At 36.7% G+C, this 21626-nt stretch overlaps 1 protein-coding gene across 1 annotated transcript in view; it reads left to right on the top strand.

The window, feature by feature from the left end:
• EYS (eyes shut homolog) overlaps window positions 1-21626 on the top strand; it is a 1734738-nt gene that overhangs the window by 1212173 nt on the left and 500939 nt on the right. The window contains exon 29 of the mRNA XM_061207220.1: window positions 20697-20926. Coding sequence (XP_061063203.1) covers window positions 20697-20926 — 230 coding nt within the window. The remainder of the gene's footprint in view (window positions 1-20696; window positions 20927-21626) is intronic.

Here is a 21626-nt window from a genome sequence, read left to right as displayed (position 1 = left end):
ATGCTTAAGTGGGGCTTCCCTTTTCTTCTGCATCTTTGTCTTTTTTCCTTTGCAGCTTAGCAATAAAAAGAAAACAGGTGGGGCTGGAGGAAATTGAATCCAAATCCACAGGAACCTCTTAAATGAAATATCAAGCACCAGCTCCTCAGCATAAGTGGTTTCCACACAGCCATTCACTGTGAGCCCCTACTGGGCTAAACCAAAGCATCCCACGAATAGGACATGCTTAGCCTTATGCCCGAGACCAGTTATATGAGAGAGTTCCTAAAAGGAAATATATTTAAGCATGAGTAGATTTTCACTTTTCGATGGTTTGTGTTGGAATGACATGAAAGATTTAAATCACATCTATCCCAAATTTATGAAGGACAAATGAAGTATGTAGTAGAAAACTGTAAAGCTGATCTATTTGCATAAACTGAGTGGAATTAATATACCGATAAGTATAATTTCAAATTCTAAATTTGTAATTCTTTATCAAGATTGAGCATAAAGTTTATGTTCATGATACTCAGAAGTATTTTGGACTATGCTGTTTATAGTAAGTGATTCTTAGATTTTTGTATAATAAAAATTCAAAGAATATCCACTATTGAAACAGTAACTCCTATAGGTATGCATAAGAATATATAAAATGTGAATTTTTACTATTTATCTGAGAGATCTCTGAGGTTTGTTTTTCTGCATGGCATGTATTACTCAGGGTCCTCCAGAGAAGCAGAATCAGCTGGAGATAGATAGACAGACAGACAGACAGACAGATAGACAGACAGACAGATAGACAGACAGATAGACAGACAGACAGATAGACAGACAGATAGATAGATAGATAGATAGATAGATAGATAGATAGATAGATAGATAGATAGACAGATAGACAGGTAGATAGATAGACAGATAGACAGATAGATAGATAGATAGATAGATAGATAGATAGATAGATAGATAGATAGATAGATAGACAGGGATATATAAGAGAAGATTTATTATGGAAATTGATTCAGGCCATTATGGGTGCTAAGATATTCATGATCTGCTGTCTGCAAGCTGGAAAACCAGGAAAGCCAATGGTATAATCCAGTCTGAGTCCCAACGCCTGAGGCTGGTGGCTACTGGCGTAAGTCCAAGAGTCTGAAGGCCTGACAACCTGTCCAAGGGAGGAGGTGTGGATGTCCCAGCTCAAGAAAAGAGAGAGGGAATTCACCGTCCTTACACCTTTTGGTCCTATTAGGGGTCTTCAACAGGTTGGATGATGTCGGCGACATTGGGGAGGGTGGATCTTCTTTACTCAGTCTGTTCACGCAAATGCCATTATCTTCTGGAAAACCTTGTCTTAGTCCATTCAGGTTGCTATAAAAGATTACTATAGATGGGATAGCTTATAAACAACAAACATGGATTTCTCACAGTGCTGGAGGTTGGGAAGTTCAGGATCAGGGCACCAGCAGGTTCAATGTTTGGCTACTGATGGCTCCTGATTCATAGAGGACTTTCGCTGTGTCCTCACATAATGAAAGGGGCTGGGAGCTCTGCTGAGCCTCTTCTATAAAGGCACTAATCTCATTCATGAAGGCTCCCGCTTAATGACCTAATCACCTCCCAAAGACTCTTCTTAATACCATCACTTTGGGGGCTAGCATTTCAACATATAAACTAAGGGGGGGGGACAAAAACATTCAGACCATAGTATAGTCTAAATATGTGTTAGAGAAGGAAATGAAGTCAGAAAGTGTAAAATTTTCATGATAAATTTATACAGTAGAAAAACATACTACCAAAGTGACTGAATTGCTAAATTTTATGCATAAAGAAATAGTCTATATAGCTACAGATATAGATATATATCTAAACACAAACATACACATATATACACATGTGCGCACACACATGTAAACATTTTACACACACATACACAACTGGCTATTGAAGTGGTATGATTGAATGAACTCATAATAAATTAGACAATGTTCTTTAAGGTTAAACAGTTGAATTAAAACAGAAATAACTCCTCTTTACTATATAAATGATGATATGTATTTAATTCAGTTAGAAACAAATAAAAAATGTCATGAATAATCTTTAAAAGTCACCAATAATCAGGAATTCCCTGGCGGTCCAGTGGTTAGGACTCCATACTTCCACTGCAGGGGGCATGGTTTCAATCCTTGCTCGGGGTGTTAAGATCCTGCAAGCCATACGGCATGACCAAAAAAAAAAAATCAAAAAGAATATTGCACAACATTAATTTATATCATTAAATATTTTGCTACCAGTAACTCATTTGTGCAATGATTTTTAATTATCTGTTTAGTAGAACTATTAATAAAAAATAAAAGAGAAAACTAGACAGAGGCAGAAAAGAAAGATGATGATGATGGACAAACTGGTAAGCATCATCTCAGTTGAGGAAGTTTCTGGTGAGAATATGAACATCTAATCATTTCAGAAACACTTTTTTCTGCCCCTAGGTCTTAGGTTTTTGTCAAGAGTAAGTCTCAATTTTTCTTTTAACTTCCACACCTCCCACTCACAACCTAGTTCAAGACTGGCTGGTTTTTGCTTCAACCACCTCTACTGAAATTGCTGTCATCATGGTCAACAATGATGACTTAAATGCCAAAAATAAGTGAACATGTTTCAAACCTCAATTCCTTATCTTCAAAATACTTTATGCTTGATTTTCCACCTAATCCTCTCCAAGTTTTACTCTTACTTCATATTTTTGTTTTGTTTTTTTTTTCTTTCTTGGTCAAGTCATCATTTTCATCAAATTTCTCTAAAATCTGATAGTCTCCGAAACTTCTCTCTTAGCCCTGTCTCCTTTGGCTTCCTATATGTAATTTCATATATTTACATACCTTCAATCAGTTCTGCAAGGTCCTGACAGGTGTATTGACAGGTGTATCAGTCAGGGTCCAAACTGGAAATAGATGCACAACACGTCACAACATAAGCAATATTTACTTACTAGGTGGCAATGATACAGGGTTGGACGGGGTGTGGTAGAACCACAAGGGACAGTGCAGAGACCGCAAGCAAGCAGCTGACAAACTATCACCACCGGGGCCCAAAGGGATGAGGGAAGGAGAGGATGTGGAGGAGCAGTGTCTTCTACTGAGGGATGCAACCAGCTCGAAGTGACCTCAGAGATGGTTCTGCAAGAACCAATACTATGCTAACCTCAGTCTCCTGCTTCTTTCCTGGCTCTCACTAGGGACCCACATTGGGCCAAATAAACCAAAGCCAGAGAGCACTGCAGCCCCATTGATGTAGCCAAGAGGTGGGTTTCCTGGACATAGACCATGGTGAGCAAACCAGAGGGCGACTCTGGAAAAGCCAGCTGAAGTATCTGCTAGAGCAAACGGATGTGCCTTCTTGTTGTGTGGCTAGTTTATAATCACTCACACACACACTGTTTTCCAAACCAACATGTCCTGAGAAATGTGATATATCTTTTAAAATAATGGGATGGTAGTTTGAAAACATGGACACAAGGATGCAGGAGGGAGTTACACAGTGTAGGAAGAAGGCAAATAACTGTTCAATCAGGGGCTCCCAGGCGCAGAACCACAGGCCATCACCAATTTCTAAAATCTGGCTTTTTTGCACCAGACTTCCTATAACACAGAAACTGAATGAAAAGTTTACACAGAGCTCAACCCCCAGAATGAGAGGTGAGGGGGAGTGAAGCAGAGGGGAATGAGGATGAACAGGAAGGGGTGTGTCCCTGAGGGGACCACAACTTCATGACAGTCACTGCTGATTGTTCAGCCCTGCAGGACATCTGAAGACAGGCTTACACATGACTCCACAGCAGAACTATCTTTGTGGGGAGAAGAGAGATGAATTTACCTACTTGCCCCCTCTCTCCACCCCTGCCGCCAGCTGGGTAAAGCCCTTCCCCCTAGGCATCAACTCCCCTGCATCTACAAGTTGTCTTGGCAACCACTGGAGTCAGATGCGGAGGAAGCCAGAGCCGGGGGTTCCGGGTTCCGGGTGCAGTGGTCCCTCCAGCGTAGATGGTGTCACGTGAGAGATCATTCAGCGCAGGCCTGATACTCCTCTCAGGACGTGAAAGCTGAAAAGACACTGGTGCTCTCCACATGGTCGTCAGAAATCCTTAGAAAATACTTAAGACTTAAGAAATCATTTGCGGTGCTTGTCGTGGCATCAGCAGCAACTGAGACCGTAACTCTGGCGACGTGAAGAGTGCAAGCCTGTGTCAGCCATTCTCACGAAAAAGCTGATGTATAAAGCGTGAGGCCTGCTTATCAAATACCACAAAAAAAAAAAAAAGTGTGCTTTCAAACGCTGACATTTAAATCTGGACATATCATTCTACTCTGCATAAAACCTGCCAACACTTGCAGACGTGTCTCTCGGGAATCTTTGCGGTGTGCAATTAAAGGCCGAAAACAGTGAACGAATACAGATATCTGCCTCGCTCTAGTAGCAGTGCTAAGAAAACTTCATTAAAATGTTATGTTTTGTCTTAAACCATGCAAATATTAATTATTAACTAAAGGATTAAAGCATACATTAATTAACTTCGAGGAATACGGATGCTCCCAGAAACTACCCCGTGTTTACCTTATGTGTTTACCTTATGTGTTTACCTTACCAGTAGTCATGGCGTATAGTTAAAAGCGTTGACATATAGGACAAAGTCCAAGCTTCTCAACATGATATGTAATGGCCTTTCTGATCAAGACCCTACACACTTACTCAACCATTTCACAAACACAATGCCATCAAAGGACTGAGTGGGCACACCGAATACATTGAAGAGGGAAGAAATACATAAAATCCCTGAACTTACAGTTAGATTCTAGGGAAAATATACAAATGAATAAGCTACAGTACAGGGTGATGAGACTTCTAATAAAAGTACAGGCATCTAAATACATAGGTTGTGTGTCTAAATTGGACTTGAGTGTCAAGCAAGTCATCCTAGAAGAACCATCTTCTAAGTTAAGAATTTAAGTACAAATAGGCATCAATTAGGGAAAGTAGAACAAAACAAAGGAGAACAAATTGTTTGAAAGCTGAGATTAAAGGTGAGATTGCTCAGGAGGTAGAACCAGCTTAGGGAGGGCTTTGAGAGCCAAGGAATCAGATTACACCAGATCCTGAGAGCAAGGAGAAGTCTGATGTTCTGAGAAGGGGGTGATGTGCTCAGGTTCACATTTTGACATGATCACCCTCACTGCACTGCAGCAAATAAATTGACAGGATTCAGACTGGAGACAATGAAACTCATCGGATTGTTTTTGCAGTCACCTAGGCAAGAGTCTAGAGATACGTACTCATGGGTTGAAGAGATCCTTGTGATGGGGTGGATGTGTGGCTCAAGGATGAAGGAGCACACAGATTATTCTAGGTCTCTAATTTGAGTTTCGGCCGTGTGGGAGAACCACCCATGAAAGAGGGCGGGGTTTGAGGGATGGGGAGGGGGAGAGCCCAGGTGACTGTGGAACATTCAAAGGGAGCTGAACACTTGCATGTACAGCTCAGATCTAAAGCTCTGAAGGGAAACTGGGACTTCTCAACACCTTTAAGACAAAATGTTCAAAAGCTGGCATTTAAGAATATTTAAACCATAATCTCATCGCAATTTATATTGACTTCCAACCCATTCTCTATAATGTATAAAAATTTCCAACTATACCAATAATGGAAATATTTCACACCTTTTCACATGCTGTTGTTTTTTCAGCCTAGGACAGCTGCTGCCACCTGAGACCTCATCTCTAGTCTTCAGGATTTAGATCAGTTGACCTCCCCTTGCAGCCTCATTAAATTCTTGATGCCGACTTAATTTCTTCCTTCTGAAGCTCATCCAAACTTACCTTATTTGTCTATACCAGTCTGACTCACCTCACCCAAGCTTCTTAATGGTGTCTGAACAGATAACATTTCCACACTCACTACTTGGCACATAGTAGGCAAACAATAAATATATATGGAATTAATGGAATAGATATACACATTTTACTATTTCTGCCAAACAATCATAATAGCAGTTTTATAGTAAAAAAAAAAAACAGAGGACAGAAATAATAAATGGAGTTTTACTTTGGAAGAACCACTCTTCTGCTTGCTTTCTTGGCTGGAAGAGAAGTCACAACTATGAAAAATTTGTTCTTTATAATTTCTCTTGCGTTGTGCCTCAGTGTTGGTACCACGGTTGTTCTCTTAAGTGAGTTCTTCCTAGCACCCCTGAAGGTACTTTAACACACCCAGGAAAATAAGACCTCAGATATATAGACATCAGATGCAGCCCCCATTTATTATTGGTTATCGACATCTGCTACACGACAATGCCCTGCAGTCCATTTTTTCTCACCTGGTATCGATAGTCCTGGTAGTTCTCTGAAATGTGATGTTAAAATTTATAGAAATTATGAAGTTAGACCACTTGAAAGGTTATTAAACATTTCTATCTTTTTGGAGATAAATCGCAAGATTACAAAGACTATTTTAAGGCATCACATTCGAGTGTACAGGAAGTGATGGTGCATAGACCGTCTCTGCTGTCCTGAGTATGTTGCCAGTTAAAGCCAATCGCCCAGCTTCCCACAGACAAGCCATTAATAGATGTTCATATCAGACAAGGCTAAATCTATTGCATTAGTGATATAACATGTGTTTAAGAGTGTTTAAGAACAAGATGAGTTAGACGAAGCTGTTTTATTATCTGTGACTATTCTTTGCTTCGGCACCTTTTGATCTACTTCTTTATTTTCTAAGGTCATCTAGTGTATTTATTGAAAAGATTAATCTGCACAAATAACTTAACATTCTTTTCTATTCCATGGTTTGTATAAAGGAAAAATTGTATGCCAAACATTTCTAAAATTAATGAAAGATACAGCCCTACTTGGATCTTTCCTTAGGACTTAAAAGGAAATTGATTTAGGGTGCTGAGTGCCTGAGCTTGTTCTCTGTATTACAGTAGAGTTTTAGTTAATAATCTTACATTTGAATTTGAGTTTAATTTTTTGTATGCATACTTGTCTAAGATTCCAAAACTAATTTATCACATTCTTTACAGCAATCAGAAACCAATGACTGCCCTTTAGTGTAAGTTATCATGTTTTGAAAGTAAAATTATTGTGTCTAATATTTTTATTTAACCTCTTGAATTTTGAAATGAACATTTTTCCATCATTGCTTCAGTTATTTGTGGCTCTACTTTATTAGGCGTAATATGTTAAAGTAAGTCTCTTAATTTTTTCCCCTAATACAGTAGGCATTTATAATAATTGCATGGTTTTCTCTTTAGAGAAATGATTATACCCCTTGGCCACATTGCTGGCAATTCTACTAACTGTCCCCAGGTAAATGACGACATTCAGGGCTGTGATTTCATGACCCAACTGAGCAAGAACGTAATTAAATGGATCAATGTTTATTTTTAAAAATGTATCTTATTGACTTCTCACGCAAAGTGGTGATGTAAGTTAATGTGCTCAAGTTTCTTCTCTCCCAGGGAGCCAAAGAAATATTTTCTTAAGTCAAAACTCTATCATTTCTGGAAAAAGGGGATAGGTGCTACTAGGAATTTCTGGAAGATACCATCCAGTTAGACCAAGAATGAAATAGTTTTTGCCCAGCATAAAGTTTATATCTTCCATCTTACTAAATGTTATTGTTGTTATTGTTCATTCAGTTACCCAAACCCCAAACCTAAGACTCACCTACACTTTCCTCTCTTTCCCCCTGGACTAGATATTCTCTGCTTCATTTCCAGATCTACTCTCTCCATCTTTTTCTACCTTGCTTGGTATTCTGGGAGGCTGACTTCTAGGGGCTACAACTACCCAGCTCCCCTTGGCCTCTAACTTCTAAATATGTTGGGCCAGTGGGATGACAGGACACAGAAGGAGTAGAAAGAGGAAGAAATCTATTTATTCTCCACTCTCTCTCAGCTGGATGTAAATTTGTGTTGGCTGCATGCGTGTCTCTAAGACCACAGCCCCTGTCAAGTGGTCCTCCCTCTTACACCTACATCTTTGTCCACAGTACAGAAGGTATTTCACTTGCTTGTGCATCCAGGTCCAATGACAGTAGCAGAGTCTACTCCTGGGACACTTCTCTATCTCTTGTTGATTTTCTTAAACTTTTCCAACTTGAAAATTGTCTCTTCATTAAAATCACCTCATTTACCCTTTCTGAATGTGCCTCTATTTCCTGAGAGGCCCCAACTGATATACACCTCATGTATAAAATTGATCACAAGGTCCTTTTAGAAATCAAGTGTTGTGACTTTGTTCAGTTAACATTTGTTAAGGAAAGCCCCAGGGATTGGACAGTGAACTGTGGTTCAACAAAAGACCACAATGGAATTGAAATAGAGAAGTTTATTGCTCACAGGTCCTTGAAAGCCATGCAGGGAGCTCAAGGCAGAATGCAGGCAGAGAGAGAAGCAGGACCTTGGGCACACGCCTTTATTAGTGTACACAGGGAGAATGCATTGGGGTTCCTGGGCTAAAGCCAGATGGGTCAATTCAAACCCAAAAGAGCAGGGTGTGGTAAGTTCCCTGTGGATCTTATCTAAGCGGCATGGAAGGGAAAGGCTCTGGGGGGGGTGGGGAGACTGCTCACCACAAGGGTGTCATCTTTACTGGTGCCCCTGCCAGCTGCTGTCTAGGACGTGCACTCATGGGAGGGGCCAGTGTCAGTTCAAAGACCCTGGAGGCAGCTTGGCCACGCAACGCGGATGCCAAGGCAGCAGTATTATGGAGAAGTTTAACTAAACTCTCAACACCAAATTTCTCTCAAATTTGTAGAGAAGTGAAGAGTTTCTACATCCCCAATAACGTTCTCTTAGTTCAAGTCCCTGATTACTTTCATTCTTATAATACTTCAGTTTCTTCCAGCTACTTCTCCTTTACAAACAACCTCCACACTAAAACTTTTATGAGAGTTCAAAAACAGACGTGGGTCATCAATGTCGTGCTCCAATGACTTCATGTTGCCTTAAAATGTTGCCAACAAGTCTCCCCATAATCCAGCCTTTGCCTGTCTCGCAAGATTCATCTATTCTCTCTCTCTCTCTCTGACAAAAACACACACTCTGTAGCTGCCTCCATGGCAGACCACTTGCAATTCTCCTCACTTGCTGTCTCTTTCTTTGGGGCTTAAACACCCCCTGATGGGGCTCTGAGCACCATCCCACCTTCCTTCTCCAGCCAACTCCATCTGGCCTTTTAAGACTCAGCTGTAACCCTCGTGAGGAAGCCTTTCCACATAGCCCTTGTTCCATTACCTTCCCACAGCATCTATCCATGACCCTGTCCTTAGTATGTCCCCTCTTGTCCCCTCCCACAAGTGTAAAAATTTTGAAAATTTTAGTTCAAGATTCAGACTCTATGGGTTCAAATCCATTTCTACCATATATTTGCCTCAAGACCTTGAGCAAGTTTCTTAAGTGTGTATCTCTGTTTTCTCATCTGTAAATTTAGGAAAATAAAGTAATATTTCTGTATTCTTGTGAGGATTAAATTATATTAGCACATTTGAAACATGTAGAGCAGTGCTAGGTTTCCAATTGGCTCTCGATGCATTATGCAGGTTTGCAATTGCCTATTTTTTCTCAACCCCACAAAACTGAAAGTTCATAAAAAGAGGGCTAGGTTCTACTGATCACCATGTCATCTTGATTAGTGAGTGTCTGGTGCACAGAGAGAAATCTATAAGTCCTTGTAGGTTGAATAAATAAATGAATGAATGAAGAGGCATGAATTCTGGTTTGATGGGCATGCCTTCTCTCTTGGTTCCTCTTCATTTTTTAAATCCTGGCTGGTAACTTCTAGGTTGAGATTCCTTAAAAGAATCCTTTCCATGAAATAAACACCTTGGGGCTCCTATGAACCTGAGAAAACCCCTCTCTCCTTATAAGACTAGAAGATAAACTTAGATTTGTCTTTGCCAGTGCACACGTTCTTAAACCACTGGGTTAAGTCCCTGGCTTTAATCATGACACCTTGATTGTCAGCTTATCTTTCTCTAATTTAGATGCACTTTCCAGGTAATATGTAATTACACATTTTTAATCCTGGCTGATAATTTAGAATACTCTTCGTTCCTGTAAGTTTATGTTAATTTTGAAGTATTCCACAGTAGTACCTCTCCATAATGGAGGAAATAAATTAAATTTAATTAATATAATAACTTCCCATTTGACATAAAATGCTTACTAAAAATACTGTATATTTATGTACATCTTACTCTTCAAAAGTATTCAAACTTCAATGATTTCTAAATCTAAATGTAGCCACTAAGTAAAAATATGTTTAGTCAAAAATACTGTTTTTATAAATTTAATTTGATCTCAAAAATGTAAACAGTAACAGCATTAGAATATGAATTTATATATTACTTTAAGGATCCATGGTATAGAGTTCAGTTTCCATAATGATCCATTACATTTTATATTTAAAAATGATTTGCTTCTTTTTATGTTATATCTCAGAATATATCGATGGATTAGAAAATTTATAAAGTAAAGAAATACATCCTTATCGATGACTATATGTCAGAACTATGTGAAGTATTGATACTTAAGTAAGTAAATAACAAATAAAGTTGCTTTAAGGTTTTAAGTTCCAAAAATTAGATATAATCATAGAAAAACAATTAAGTGTTCTATAGTACAAGTATACAATAATAATATTAAACATTTTCTAAAGATTGCAAACTGTACACACACGTCTAAGTCTACTGTCACCGAGAATCTATCCAAAATACAAAACATAAAGACATGCACATGTACACATTCAGATTCTGCATTCATATATACCCATGTTGAAAAGCAATAGCAGCTTCCTTTAACAGACATGCATTTTGAGAAATTCCTGGAAGCTTAAAGAAAAAAATTGGGGGTAGTGTGGCAGCTGAAAAAAACATTCCAGCTACAGGACAGACATAAAATATACGCTAAAGTAGATTAAAGGTTTTAAATAAATTACTAAAATGCCAAAATCATGAGAAAAACCTTTACAGCACCCCCCATAAAGGAAAGAAGGAAGGAAGGAAGAAAAAAGTAAGGACAAGGAAAAAAGAAAACAAAATGATCCTGAAGGTAATTTTCCTGACTATGCCTCACTTTTAGTGAGAAGGAAAACAACCTTCTGCTAATTGTGCTTAATACCATATTATGTATAGTATGATATAATACATAATATATATAGCATATAAACATATGAATAATACATAATAATTATGTATAATACTATAACAGCAAACTAGCCCAATGTGGAGGTCTGTGGCCCAAACATGTATAACATTCACTTATTCAAAATATTTATTGAGCAGTGACTTGGTCCAGGAACTGTCATAAATGTGCCACCTTCTAGTTATTCAAAAATCTTAAAGAAAAATTCATCTTATAGTGTTTCCGCCTTGAAGTTCAGCATCTTCATGAGAGGGCAAAGCAAACACAAGTCTGATTTGGGAGAGTGTCTTATACTCAGGCCTCCAATTATTCTCACAGATAAAATTGCAGAGATTATAAGCCTACAGTGAAAAATGACAAGGCGCTTAAGGAGATATAAAAAGCAACACGGGAGAGGAGTTAGCAGAAAGAAGAGGAGGTGACTTAGATCTGCCAGGACCAGATATTTTTACTACCAGACACAAAATAAAAAGCTCAATGCCTGACTTTTTAAGAAATAAAAGAGGGAAATTAAAGTAATGTAAGGAAAACAATACCATGAAAACTGAGTAGAGTGTTTTAAAATATAAGCAAACAGAATATCAAAAAATAAAAACATAATAATTTAAATTTTAAAAATGGACAAGTTAAACAGCAACTAGAGCAGTAAAGAGAATTAATGAACAGCATAATATATCTGAAGAAATTACTATGAATCAGGAGAGAGGGAGATGCAAAAAGAGCTGAGAATATGAAGGATAAAATGAGGAAATTTTGTTTTATGTAATAAATGTTTTAACAGGATCATATAGAGTGAACGTGGGAAAGCTATAATTTTTCCAGAATAGATAAAAATTGGAAGTCCTTCAAATAGAAAAGACCACTGGAAAAAAACTAAGCTAGATGAATGAAAATAATTCTATCCATAACACAGCACAGTGAAAAACCACCAGCCAACAAAGACAAAGGGAATTTCCTAAAAGAATCTGGAGAAGAAAGACAAGTTTCCTACTAAAGAAGAATTGGAATTTAATGTTCAACAAGAACAACAGGAAAACATGACAAAATGCTCAGAAAGACCTGGAAATCTTATTTGAAAAGACATAAAATGGATCATTATCTATCATATATAATTATCTCCTATAAATTGTTAGGTAAAAACAATCTGAAAAAAGTAAGGAAAGTACGTATCTTAGTGATTTAAAATAGATAAAATGTAAATGACAAACAATAGATTAAAAATTGTTAAAGAAGATGAAACAACAGTGATAAATGATAATTCTCGTTTATCAGATATAGAACCAATTAAATTAATAATATTTAATTTTAATGATAATATTTAATGACATTTAATCACGATTTAATTTTAATGAGGGATTGAGGAAAGTAACAATCCAAAACTATTGAGGAGCTTAATTTTGTACAGGCTTCAATAACATATATATTAAAGTACAAATTTGGCATATTTATTTGACCCACCAAGTTTCACCTCTAGATATTTATTCTTCAAGTATATTCAGAAGTGTTCACAAGATATTTGTACAGTGAATTCACTGCAGTATTTATAATTTGAAAAAATATATTGAAAATATACTGACAAATGTTTATCAATAGGGAAATGCTTAAATACATTTACACTAAGAACTTCTCCTATTAAATGTCTAAGCTTTATCTATGTGTAATGACAATAAAAAATCACCAAGATATTTTGTAACTGAAAGTGAAGAAAAAATTGCAAGTTTTTTTTTGCTATAATTTTATTTAATAACAGTATTTATACATGATATCCATGGCAGAAGCTGGCTAGATTCACCAAGCTAGTTTTTCTGCCTTCCTGGGTACATGGCTAGATTTTTTTTTCCCATGTTCCCTTGCAGTGGGTGACCAAGTCCTGGCCTATGGGTAGAGTGATATGGTGTAAGATTCTCCGTGCTCCCTCTTCCCCCCTTGTTTATCCTGATTGCTATTTGGGTATTTGCACTTGACACTGAAGGCTGCCTCAAAACCATAGGCTGAGAATCGTGAAGCTTATGTCACCCTGAACATCACTGAACGGCCGCAGGGAACAGAACTCCTGCTTCTACCTTTGCTGACTGAACTTTGTATGAACAAGAAATAAGCTTCTGTGTTGCTAGGCTACCAAGATTTCAAGGTGTATCCATTACAGGAGCTAGCATTACCCTTACTAATACAATTTCACTTGTTTAAAATCTGATAAAGAAAGAAAACTAAATTATATGCCCATATAACTGGATATGTATTTGTACAAAATGGAACACAGATTAATTGCCTCTTGGGTTCAGATTGGCATTGGGTCTGGAGGAGAATATGAATGAAAATGCTCACTTTATGTACCTTTTGTGACACTAGTTATTTGGTGTTATTTCTTTAGGTAGATATGTGTATAATGTTGTTGAAATTTAGTCTAGGGAAGAACCAAAGTAATTCTAAGACAATAATTTTGGAACTGTGTCCTAAGGAAGAAATAAGGTAAAAGTGTACTTCAGGGAAATCCTAAGCTATATGAAAAGCATAAATCATGGAATACTGAAAAAATTACACTAGAATGTGTTTAGAACATACTTTGGACATATATTAAGGCATTGCAAACAGATAAAACTGAAAGGTAAATGGAACCAAATCATAGAAGAATATATACTTTCAATTAGGATAATCTTTGGCCTGGGAGTAATAAGAACAAGAACAGTGAGAAGGATGGATTAGAAAAAATAGGAACTAAAGTCAGAGGTACTGACAAAGAAATATGATCATAAAACTAACAAAAGGTAAAGAAGCTATTTTATTAGTTAAATAAAAAGGAAGAGTAGAATTTGAGATATGGAAGACAAGAAAAAAAAAAGAAATTCAGGGTTTTGATGACTCTGAATTTCCACATAGGGAGAAAGCATTCCTCTAAGTCTCATCCAGCTTTGGGCTCTGGAATCATATCCTGCATGTACTCTGTGATCAAGAACAACCCTCAGTAAGGCTGGTATGAGAAGGGAGAATCAGAATTTATCAAGGGGAGTCCAGCTTTTCAAAAATATCCACTGTAGATACTGAGAAACTGCGGTTTGGAATACCCTGGAGTAAAGTTTTTGCGTAACTCATGATGATGCTGTGAACATCATTATGTAAGAATGACTGGTCTCAAGAACCCTAACTATGAATATGTAAGAGCTAAAGAATAGAAGATTGTGAGAATGAGAAATGAATTATTTTAGTGAGAAAAATTAGACAATGTGAAAACAAGACCTATTTAAATTACACTATTATGTTAATAGTGAATTAACTTGTCTTAAAATGTTAAATTTTATTCAATTAATTATTAGGATATAATTCTTGTTCTATTACATAACATTAAAGAAAGAGTAAAGCTTGGGGTTATGTTTGTTTAGATTGATTTTTCCATGTATAATTTGTTGCTCTGATATCTAATTCTATTTTGAGTGGTAAATGAGATTTTTACATGTAATAACAGTAATTTCACATATTTCCTCTTTTAATATAATTATGCCAATTAAATACATTTTAAACAGCAAACATTTTTTGTGTTGTTTTGCACTCAGATAAAATTATTTTAAAATTTATTAAATCAAACTAAAAACAACATAAATTTTAGAGCTAGTGAAAATGATAATTTAAATAAAACTTTGAAGCCATATTTCAATAGGGCTCTATTTTATGTTAAAAAATCTATTTGAAATTATGGTGTTCTCATGATTTTGAGAGTTAAAGTAGGAATTAAATTCTTCTTTGGATTTCTTCCTATTAGCCACCACCATTAAAAACATCACTAAGTATTCTTGGTTATCTGCCTGGGAATCAAAGTCCTAATCACTAAGAAACTCAACAGAAATAGGTATAGAGGTAGATATAGATATACATATACATATATACATATAGATATGGGCATAATAAATACAACATGTGAATTTTGATAATACATAAGCAGAGAAATGGATGTATAGAAAGATTGAGTAAGCACTTTGAGTAACTTTTTCAGTACCTTACTCTCAAAGGAAGTACTGCTTACCTGGTCTGCCCAGGTGTGATCCAGGATAAAGTAAGAGATATTAGTTAAGCCTGTTCAGAAAACTACTTTTTAAAAGGACTATAGGGAATTCCTTGGCAGTCCAGTGGTTAGGACTCAACGCTTCCACTGCTGGGGCCCTGGGTTCAATTCCTGGTTGGGGAACTAGTATCCCGCAAGCCACACAGCGTGGCCATAAATAAATAAATAAATAAATAAATAAATAGTAACCTTTTAAAAAAATAAAAAGGGCTTTAAAAAGACTACAAAGAGAATAGTTGAGGGAAATGAAGCTACATTTTGGAATAAATCATTACAGTTTACTAAGTGTTAATGTAAATAAATATATATCTGTGTTATATACATACAAAATTAAATGCACGTAACTCTTCTAAGAATATATGATCCAATGAGGATGTGGTGAAATTAGAATTCTCATATTTTGCTGGTAGGAATGGAAAGTGGTGCTGTTTCTTTGGAAAATATTTCAGCTGTTGCTCAGAATGTTAAACATGGGATATACGATCAAGCAATTCTACTCCTAGGTATATACCCAAGAAAATGCAGACAATAACTTGGACGTGAATGTTCATAGTAGCCTTGTTCATAGTAGGCAAAAGTAAAAACAGCCCAAAATGACGATCAATTAATGAATGGATAAATAAAATGTCAATAATAAAAGGGAATAAAGTTCTTTTACATGCAAAAACATGGATGAACCTTAAAAACACTATGGTAAGTGATGAAGCCCAGCACAAAAGACCACATATTATGTGATTCCATTTATATGATGTCCAAAATTGACAAATCTATAGAGACAGAAAGTAGGCTAAAGGTGGCTCTGTTGGATATGGGATTTCTTTGGGGAATGACAAAATATAAAATTATACTGTGGTGATAGTTGCACAACTCTGGATACCCTAAAACTTGCATTTTAAATGGGTGCATTCTAGTTTGTAAATTATATCTTGATATAGCTATTAACATTAATTTATGATCTGGATAACAGGGGGAAAAACCTGAAATAGTTTAAATATATTAACTCCAAACTGATAGAATGAGTGGTGTATATCCAAACAATATAACACTTTGCAGCTTTTAAAAGGAAAATCAAGAATTGTATTCACTGGGGCTTCCCTGGTGGCGCAGTGGTTGAGAGTCTGCCTGCTAATGCAGGGGACACGGGTTCGGGCCCTGGTCTGGGAGGATCCCACATGCCGCGGAGCGGCTGGGCCCGTGAGCCACAACTACTGAGCCTGTGCGTCTGGAGCCTGTGCTCCGCAACAAGAGAGGCCACGATAGTGAGAGGCCCGCGCACCGCGATGAAGAGTGGCCCCCGCTTGCCGCAACTAGAGAAAGCCCTCGCACAGAAACGAAGACCCAACACAGCCATAAATAAATAAATAAATAAATAAAATTAAAAAAAAAAAAAAGAATTGTATTCACTGACAGTGCAGCCTGCTAATCATAATTTTTAGGTGAAAAAATAAAGAGCAGAATATTCTAGTAGTGAAAAGACAAAGCAGGCTGGAATATGAGTGTTTATACTATAATTCTCACTTTTGTAAAAAAAAAAAAGTATCTATACATATTATTTGTAAATCAGGTTTTTTGTTTCCTAGGTTATAACACATTTATTTTACTGCTTTTAAAAATCTGTAATGATTTGAAAACTTTTCTTCCCCTTCACTATTAATAACCACAAGGTCAAAATTTCTCTAGCTCAGTTTCTTTCTTTGAATACTTCATCATGATTTTAAAGATTCTCTTCTACTTGTGAGCGGGTCTTCCAGGATTTACACTTGTGAGCAAGCCCATTCCTCCTTCTAAGAAACTGAGGCCAGACAAGTGTCTGCTGACAAGAAGCAAACCCCTCGAGCTGCTGCCTGCCTCAGGGGATTCCGTAGAGCCCCTGGAGGAAAGGGGCAAAGAGTGGAGCGTCCTCTCCTCCACTGAGAGCTCCCCCCACCCCTGCCCCTGAGATTAGAAATCACTGTCACGTCAAGGTGTCTTCCTCTAAGGATCAGGCTTGATTTTGAATAAAATTAGCATATCTTATTTAATCATTAATTCATACAGAAAAAGACTCTTGAGCGCTTACTACTTGTTATAACAGTGACTGGTCCATCACTGTACTTTTGTCCGAAGCTATCCAAGAGGCAATCAAGCAGATTCTTCAGGCTTATTATTTTGGACTTATAGTAAATCAAGTATTTAGTTAAGAAAGACAAAGAAGTTCAATCTTTACAGTACTGTTTATTTTAAAAACAATTTTGAAAACCCTGAGCCTTGATTTAGTTCTGAGCTCTCATACATTCATGATTTTTAGAATTAAAAAGAACTATAATTTTAGTGCTCCATTTTTACATGGCTAATTATATTAATATGACTGTCATCAGGTTGTGCTTAATAAACATCCACATGTACTTTATATTTTTAACCTTTTATGTAAAAATAAGTTAAAATTTAACAACCAGAACAAATATTTTGTTTCTTTTAAAATATATAATAAATTGAATAAATTTTATTTATTTTAATTCTAAATTCTAAAATAGGTAAATTCATGGCATAATTTATAACTAGTGAAAAAATACTGAAAGTCAAGGACTATTAAGAATAATATATCAGATATAAAATTTGATCTTAATAAGATAAAATGTATCTGGTTAATGCAGTTTTCAAATGTTGATTTATGATTCTGACATTTTAATTGATGGATCAATTGATAGTAATTACTTTTGTGTAATCAGTTAGCAACTCAAATGTGCAACACATTGATTTTTTTCAGGTGAGACATGTGCTCCCTGAGCAGCTACAGTAGGAGAAAGAACTAGTGACATTTAATTCAGTCTAATTTATTCCTGAGAAAAATGTGATTGACTGCAGTTCATGAAGTCCACAGCAAGAGTTAGAGAAAATGGTGAAATCATTCAGAAACACTAAAACTAAAAATTAAATTAAAACAAGAAATGCTGAGTAATAAATCCCATGTAATTCAAACTACCATTGTCATTTAACTTGACGGAAGTTACCTTATAGGGACAAACATAATGCGAGTACAAATGGGGAGAACTACACCAATCCAATAGAATGAAATCAGAGAAAGTTGATTGTAAAGTTACATCAAAGCTCTTAGAATTTATATTATCTATAAAACTAAAGAGCTATGTAATGGAGTTATGAATTGACCCAAAGAGAATCAAATTATTTTTACTTGCTATTTTTCTTGTGAGTGGAGTAGTACATTGCATATTTACAAAAATGATTCAAATTCATTTATAAAATATTTATTGGAGAGGTTACTTGGGAACAAGCATTGTTGTTAGGGATATGATGAAGAAAAGCGCAGATTGCAGTCCAGAGCAGAGAGAAGAGAGTCAGGCTTCACAACTATAAAAATTAAAATATGGTTATTTCACCTTAAAAAAAATGCACAGCATAAGAGCTGTGAGTTGAGCTTTCAGTGTCTTACTGAGGACTACAGCCTGGGAGGCAGACTCTCAGCAAGCTCTGAGAAACTGTTCAAAGAGGTAAGGGGGGAGCCAAGACATTTATGTATTTTTCACTGGGAAAAAAAGATGTAGTCAAACATCAGAAGATCACTGCTACTTACAAAGAGCAGACACCTCAGATTAAGGATTTTAGTGCTTTTCTGTGTATGGGAAGATGTAAGAATCCGGGCTCACTGAAATCTTTCCTTAGATGTGCATCCTAACTACCTAGGGCCAGTATCCAAAGCACAGAATGCTTCCTGTTTTATCCATCCTGAATTCCCTGAAGGGGACAGTGTCAGTGGGCAACTGCAGTGGCGAATGGCTTGATCCTTGTAGAACTGGAGCACGGGCAACATGTTCTTTTCTTCACAGTTACAAACTATGATAAACAACATAAAGAAGAATTTCAGGTTGTAGAAGGACTGTAAAACAAAAGAAACTGACCTGCACATTAACATTATTTGGGTAAAATGTTTTTATGAATCATCTATTTCACTTTCCTCAGCTTTTTATTCCAGTAAGTTGACATATGAATACAAAGTAGACACAAAAATAACTGTCTCTAACTGTCACTCAGACAATATTTTTGAACTGACTTCTTTTACCAAGATTTTATCTTTATAACAATGTACAAAATAAAGATTTACTCAGAAAATTAAATTGTTGATTATTTTTATTGCAGCAAGATATTTTACATTTAAAAGGTAACTCTCTTAATGATTCTGTGAAGTGAAAATTTCAATTTGAAAAAGAATAGATACATGTATACGGATAACTGAATCACTTTGTTGTACAACTGAAGGTAACACATCGTTAATCAACTATAATATAAAAAAAAAGTTAAAAAAATTCAAAAGCACTGCTTCTCAAACAACACAAAACACTCAGGAGTACAGTGAAGACATTAATTCAACAAATACTTAATAAAGTCTCTACTAAGAATAGGAAATTCTGACAAAATGAGGAATCTGTGTGTGGAAGAAAGATGGAAAAAATAGTGACCGGTGTACATACAACCTAGTAGAAGTATGTACATAAAATAATAATACTACAAGCAGGTGGGAAATATTCTAGCAGTGGTACAATGACGTTATGGAATTGTAGAAAGGCGAGAAACATCAATTTCACCTGGTGGGCTAAGAGCAACCAACAAGGCTATGTTGAGGAAATGATGGAGAGCTTGACTTGGCACTTTAGATGAGATATACACAGGAATAGAGGAACAACAATGCATAGAAAGTGGTTTGAACAAGCTTCAAAAATTAGGAAAACCCGGGTCTTTAAGGAATAGTAATCTCATTTAGTTTGAGAGAAGTTAAGGTACTTTTTAGGAATCATGATAAAACAGGCCGGAAAGCAGAGAGGAATTCGATTATCAAGAGGCTTTGAATGTAAAAGTAAGGAATTTCAATTTACAGTAATTCAAAGGAAATTGGTTTTTGTTCATTAGTTTTTAGGGAAGAAAAAAATTAAACTGGCAGTAAAATTGGTGAAAAAAATGAGAGAGTCATTTGTAGCATATCTCTTGGTTAACTCCTAAAATGAATGCAAGTGACTTTGAAAAATACATATTGCTAGCAATCAACCTAGAAATAATTCAAGTTCAAGCAGTTTTACCACTAAGATGTCACATGGCCTAAATTCTTCATCTTAGGCTCACGTGGTTTAGAAGAGCTGAAGCCCAAATCTGAATTATTTTACGTTAGAGAACTGACTCTGAGGCTTGTTCAGGCTGATGCATTCAGGTTTCTCAGGACTTTGAGGAAATTAATACGGCTTCTCAGAAGAAACAAGTAGCTTGACTCCACGATTCCCCCACGGTCCCACTTGCAACATTTATAAATCCTACAATTGTAGAACAAGCGTGACAATTCTATGTGCCCTCAGCTGAACCTTGGATGACTATTGGTTTTATCTCCCTCTTATTTTAAACCAAAGTTTCTGTTATTTCTATTTAAGGTCCTGGCTCTTTTACTTATACTACTTTTTTCTGATCTGCTTATAAATCTAGATCCCAGGATTCTACGCCGTCAGCAACGTCCGCGTCTGTCGCTCCTCTTGGGGCCGCGGGAGGGGCCGGCTCCCCGGGGGCCTCACTCGCGCCCCGCGCGGCGCCGGCCACGTGCCAGGGGCGCGTGTGTCACCACGGGGGCACCTGCCGCACCGTCCTCCTCCCGGGGGGCGTCTTCTCCTTCCAATGCGACTGTCCGCTCCATTTCACCGGCCGGTTCTGTGAACGAGGTAACCAATCTCCACTGTCCTCCTCTATTTCCTTTTTAAAACTTCTCCAGAGGGTGGAAAACAATAGAAACCTATCATAAACACATTGATGGCTATTAGCACAAACAAGAAACATCTATAATTTTATTTAAAAATGCACTCTGATAGAACATTTTCAGTTCAGTATTGCAGAGCCAACAATATATATTTTTTCATTAGAACTGCCATTCAGAGTATATTTGCAATCGCCACACAACATAGGAGTTAAAATTCAAATGTAGTGTTATTTAGGGAGTTTCTTTAAAGTTATGGTGCATCCATCCTTTGTCACCATAGAAACAATTAAGTTCTAATTAACATTATTTTTATTGCTTAATTGTTAATCAGATCGCTTTTTTATATTTCAAAAGCGGATCCCCATATTGAAGTTATTTTGGTGTTTAAGAAGAGCACATTATTTTTCTGATGTTTAAGAATATGGTTTTAGCATTAATGAAGCTATTGATGAATCAAAAGAAAATTCCCCTTTTGTCAACATCTAATGGCCTCCTAAGAGTGTCTCAGTTAATTAAAGCAGTGCTGGGCAAGACAGCCAGAAATGCCCCGGGGCAGATGACTAACTCATTAGGTCCTGACGCAGCTGGCCTGTCCCTGCACTAAGCCTGGAGAGTGTCATTCTTTTCTATGTAAAACTGACCACTAGTTCTAAATTGGGGGAGGG

The sequence above is a fragment of the Eubalaena glacialis genome, chromosome 12 (assembly GCF_028564815.1).
Source record: "Eubalaena glacialis isolate mEubGla1 chromosome 12, mEubGla1.1.hap2.+ XY, whole genome shotgun sequence".
NCBI classification, from domain to species: Eukaryota; Metazoa; Chordata; class Mammalia; order Artiodactyla; family Balaenidae; genus Eubalaena; species Eubalaena glacialis.
This window is presented reverse-complemented; position numbering and strand designations above follow the sequence as displayed.